The sequence below is a fragment of the Vicia villosa genome, linkage group LG7 (genome assembly GCF_029867415.1).
Source record: "Vicia villosa cultivar HV-30 ecotype Madison, WI linkage group LG7, Vvil1.0, whole genome shotgun sequence".
In the NCBI taxonomy this organism is placed as follows: Eukaryota; Viridiplantae; Streptophyta; class Magnoliopsida; order Fabales; family Fabaceae; genus Vicia; species Vicia villosa.
Window position 1 is genome coordinate 48,332,496 of NC_081186.1, and position 5,317 is coordinate 48,337,812.

At 37.5% G+C, this 5,317-nt stretch overlaps 1 protein-coding gene across 1 annotated transcript; it reads left to right on the forward strand.

The window, feature by feature from the left end:
• The first annotated feature begins 720 nt into the window (after positions 1-720).
• Positions 721-4,507, forward strand: LOC131620526 (probable nucleolar protein 5-2). Its single transcript, XM_058891641.1, has 9 exons — positions 721-883; positions 977-1,073; positions 1,389-1,430; positions 1,549-1,728; positions 1,828-1,992; positions 2,563-2,763; positions 3,029-3,526; positions 3,604-3,732; positions 3,820-4,507. Exons 2-9 carry the CDS (start codon positions 996-998, stop codon positions 4,189-4,191), a joined length of 1,665 nt encoding a protein of 554 aa, XP_058747624.1. The 5' UTR covers positions 721-883; positions 977-995; the 3' UTR covers positions 4,192-4,507.
• Positions 4,508-5,317: the final 810 nt, after the last annotated feature.

The following is a 5,317-nucleotide window of genomic DNA, read 5'->3' on the forward strand; positions in this document are numbered from 1 at the left end:
TTCGCATTTAGGTTTTAGACATAGATACACCCTTTAGATAGAAACAAACATAGGTGGATACCATCGAGTACGATGGGCGTGAGGGGTGCTAACACCTTCCCCTTGCGTAACCGACTCCCGTACCCCGTTCTCTGGTCGAAAGACCTTGTTCTTGTTTCGAGTTAGGTTTCTGGTATTCCTTTCCCGCGATGGGATAAATATATTAGTGGCGACTCTGATTCCATTTTTCGCGGTAGCGACACTCACGAACTCCAATAAGAAATGAAAAAGATTCACAAAATGAAGAAGGAGGAGAGAGAGGGTCTGTCGCGCATTATATATACACTGAACGCGTTCGAAGATGCATCTCCCAAAACTTTTCTTAATTTGAAAAAAAGATTAATTTAGAGATGCATTTGCGAACAAATCCTAAAACGTGTTCGGAAATGCATCATCGAATTAAGTTTTGGCATTGTGAGAGGAGCTCGACAATTTACATTTATTTTATGTGAAAATAAAGCATCAAAGATGCATCTCTGAAAACAGAAAGCATTTTTGACTTTTCGTCAGGGGTTTGGGAGAACATATAAGTGTGAGAAAAGAAATTGCTTATTTTGGGGTGATGGGCCAGGCCGATTGAAACTAGGAACCAATTGGGCTTAAAAGAAGTGACGGCCCGTTAATATTACAACTCATTTTCTCCACATCTTCGTTACAAATATTCATATATTTATATATATGTCGCTCAAATCAGCGCCTCCTTCTCCCCGAGTTGTACCTGTATCTTCAAACCCTAAATTAGGGTTTATGCCTCTAAAACCCTCTGCAATATCCAAATCCAAAACACCGATTTTGCATCGTGCTACATCAACCCTATACGCCGCAACACTACTCTCAACTTAAGGTGAATGCTTTTTTCTTCTCTCGATCATCAATGAGTTAATTTTTCTGAGTTTCGTTATTAATATAGTTTTTGTTTTTTTCCGTTGTTTTTCAGGTTTGTTTAACGTGATAAAATGCTTCTACTGTTCGAAACCGCTGCTGGTTTTGCACTTTTCAAAGTGCTGGATGAAGGAAAACTCTCAAAAGTTGAGGTGATTATCTTTAAATTTTTATTAGTTCACAAAACTATGTCTTTTATGTCAGTTTTTACTCACTAAGTTGACATGTATGTATATTGTATCCGCATGATCTATATAGTGTATATTTTTCCCTTTAAAATTTGTTATCATAAACCATGTTTGCCAATATCTATTTCCACCCTTGTCATTCTGCAATATATTCTACTTTTTTTAAGGTAGTATTACATTTTCAAACTGTGCAGGAGTTGTTTACTGTGTTTCCGTTAACCACTACTATAAACTTTGTCTCTGGCCTAATTGGTTTATGTTTCTAATTGGTTTATACAGGACTTACAGGAGTCGTTTTCCAGTGCAGATACTGCCAGAAAGGTTCTACTTTGCATCTTTCTTACATCCTTACCATCTCAATTACTATGCTCAATTTATTTATATATACTATACAGCTATATTTTTCTCTGCAAACTAACTCTAAGTGATGCTTAACTAGGTGGTCAAATTGAAAGCATTTTCCAAATTTGAGAATACATCGGAAGCTCTAAAGTCTGCTAATTTACTGATTGATGGAAAAGCTAGCAAGGATTTGCGCAAGTTTTTAAGTGTTCATTGTCAAAATGAAACATTAGGTGTAGCTGACACGAAGCTTGCGAGTATCATTAAGGAAAAATTGGTGTGCTACCTAACTTTCACATGGAAACTTTTGATGACGGCATATATATCTATCATTCATGAAATGACTGACCTTTTTTATATTGTTTGAACATTTTAGCAAATCGACTGTGTTCACAACATTGGTGTTATGGAGTTGTTGAGAGGTGTCAGATATCAGTTGACTGAACTCATAGCAGGACTCGCTGTTCAAGACCTGGCCCCCATGAGCTTGGGTTTGTCTCATAGCTTGTCCAGATACAAGTTGAAGTTTAGTGCTGACAAGGTGTATATTGCTGTTGACTCTAAATATATAAGTAGTTGTTGTACTTTTTTTTGTCTACATTATCAATATATTTTTGTCACTTATATTGTTCTTATGTTAATATCCATATCTGCATCTGCTACTCATCAAAGAAGTTATGCTTAACTATGATTACTGATTGATATAAAATAAAGATATTATAATGATTAGTGCTGCTCATATTGGGCAAGAGTTTTCACTAGACAGGTGGTGAGGGAGAAGCTTAGAGTTTTTGCAGGGCATTAGAATCTAGTGGCTTTTGATACCCCATGTTAAAATGAAATAGTCCAGTGATGGAGAATAGAGAGCGAGAGTGATTACTGAAATTTGATTGATTGAATTAACATTTAGTATGAGATCTGTTAACTGTCAATATATAAAGGGACACCTTAAGAGACTAACATAACCCAGCTATAAACCATTGTTTGAATTTCATCAGTATGTTTTTCTTGGAAGAACATTTACTAATGTTTTTCATCAGTATTTTTTTCCTGTTGGCTGACAAAGCTTTTGAGTAACTGTTTTTTGACCTTAATATACTTTTTATTATAGGTGGATACTATGATCGTCCAAGCTATTGGTTTACTTGATGATCTTGATAAAGAGCTGAACACCTACGCCATGAGAGTTCGTGAGTGGTATGGTTGGCATTTTCCCGAACTTACCAAAATCATATTGGACAACATCCAATATGCAAAATCAGTCAAGTTGATGGGGGATCGCATCAATGCTGCAAAACTCGATTTCTCTGAGGTAAAGTTATGATTGTCCAAGACATGCTGCCAGTAATTTACTCACTTGGATTCTAGATACAATGTGATTTTACTCTGTTTGCGGGCTATTAAGACTTTCAAATTTACCAATAACCTTTACTCTTTGTTTAACTAACAGACTTATTGTTTTTTCTTGAATGTATTTTGTCTCTTGAGACTACATTTAGTTTCATATGTTTTATGTATTAATTGGTGACCTTTTTTTTTTTATTTTAATATTTATCTTTTATCCTGAAACAATTCAGATTTTATCAGAGGAGGTTGAGGCAGAGGTGAAGGAAGCATCAGTAATATCTATGGGAACTGAAATTGGTGACCTTGATTTAGAAAACATTAGAGAGCTCTGTGATCAGGTTTTGTCTCTTTCAGAATACAGGGCACAACTATATGATTATCTCAAGAGTAGGATGAACACCATAGCACCCAATTTGACTGCTATGGTTGGGGAGCTTGTTGGTGCTCGTCTCATTGCCCATGGTGGTAGCTTAATAAATCTTGCAAAGCAGCCTGGTAGTACTGTGCAGATTCTCGGTGCTGAGAAGGCTCTTTTTAGGGCACTTAAGACTAAACATGCTACTCCAAAGTATGGCCTCATTTACCATGCATCCTTGATCGGTCAGGCAGCTCCAAAGTTCAAGGGCAAAATTTCTCGATCACTTGCTGCAAAGACTGCTTTGGCTATCAGGTGTGATGCACTTGGAGATGGGCAAGATAACACCATGGGATTGGAGAACAGAGCCAAGGTACTTGTTATAGTTTTAGTTATTTGTCATATGGTTTTTATTTATATCAGACTTTATTTACTCAACTTTTTGTACAGCTTGAAGCACGATTGAGAGGTCTCGAAGGTAAAGAATTAGGTCGCTTTGCCGGTTCTGCTAAAGGGAAGCCCAAGATTGAAGCATATGACAAGGATAGAAAGAATGGAGGACTGATAACACCTGCTAAGGTAATATTTTGCTTTATTTGGTGTTATTTGCAATTTTTCTTTTATTTTTATCTTGCTGATTTTTTCTATTATTTCTTTTCTTTGTAGACATATAATACCGCAGCTGATTCAGTTATTGAATCCAAGTCTACTTCTGCAATGGATGAAGATAAACTAGAGACTCCTGTTGCTGACAAAAAGAAGGAAAAGAAGGAAAAGAAAGAGAAGAAAGAGAAGAAGAAAAAGGAGAAAAAAGAAGAGAGGGTTGAGGAAGAAATTGCGGAACCTGAACAGGAGGTTGTGAAAAAAGAAAAGAAGAAGAGAAAGAAGGAATCCCCAGAGAAAGCAGAGTTGCAGAATGGTGACAATAATTTGAATGGAGGAGAAAAGAAGAAAAAGAGAAAGAAGAGTGCAGAGGAGGAAGACACAGCTGATATGCCGAGCAAAAAGAAAGAAAAAAAGAAGAAAAAGGACGTTTAGAGGGAATGTGTGTATAGTCACCAGCTAATCAATATGGTGACTGGTAACCATTTTTGTATACTTTGGGAGCTCAGTAGTTGTTTTGATGTTTTATATTTGCTTTTCATGTTAATGCAATTTGTAGGCTATGAATTCTTATTTATTTAATGTTATAAATTTTGTCTTTGATAACTAAAGTGGATAGATATGCTGCATTAATTATGTTTGTGAATGGGAGATGTGGAAATATGATTTTCAATTTTTAACTTATATCAAGTCTTGTAACCGAATGCACAAATTTTATTGATCAACCCTCCCATGTTTCCTTCGCTGATAATTTTTTAGAATTTTTAACTAGACCCATAGATCTCCTACCCACCTGCAAATTGATAAAAATGTCCTCCAGTTTTTGTAGATGAATATTCAGAAATACCTATTTTTTGTTTAATGTTGTTTTGTTCCGTAGATGTATTTACCGAAACTTCCGTATGTGCATTTATGGAAGCATTTGACATTAAACTCGAGCCAAATCATTCTCCTCCCTCATTCTTCACATTTCAAACTCTCTCAACTATTCTCAGTGCATTTCTTTCTTTCGAGTTGGGTCGACAGCGATTGGAGCTGCGTCAAGGGGTACATCACCAAGACCAGCGAGCAGTTAGACGATGTCTTTGCAGATTGGGAGTATTACATGGTTCCTGATGAGGCTAGAGCGACGATAGCAGAGAGCGACTAGAGCTACGTCGAGGGGTACATCACCTGGTACTATAGAGTGTCACCCGTACATGCTTCTCATTGCACATGAAGATCCGTCCTGACCAACCCACGACGAGATTTTGCAAATTCATCAGGTTGAGTTGGGCCACACTCAAGATGTTCTTCCTCGGTGTCGTCAGATAGCTGACACAAACCGGGGAGGCATTGCAGATGGTTTGGTTTAGTTCTTGAGGGGTCTGAGGCCAGGCGTGTGGTGGATGTTATGATTAGGCTGACAGAGGAGGCATTTCTATATCATAAACATTGTGTCAGGACTGGTGGGGGCACTTGATGCTAGAGGCATAGTTAGCAGAGGGCGTCGTGGACGCAGAGGCGAAGGCGGGGCCAGAGGTAGAGGAAAGGCACAAGATGATGTCCGACACACAATAGT

Bases quoted from the DNA above. Each gene is read 5' to 3' on its own strand.
- LOC131620526 (XM_058891641.1), top strand. From the start codon at position 996: ATGCTTCTACTGTTCGAAACCGCTGCTGGTTTTGCACTTTTCAAAGTG. The intron at 2,764-3,028 runs GTAAAGTTATGA...GAAACAATTCAG, and splicing joins CAAAACTCGATTTCTCTGAG to ATTTTATCAGAGGAGGTTGA. The intron at 3,733-3,819 runs GTAATATTTTGC...TTTTCTTTGTAG, and splicing joins GACTGATAACACCTGCTAAG to ACATATAATACCGCAGCTGA.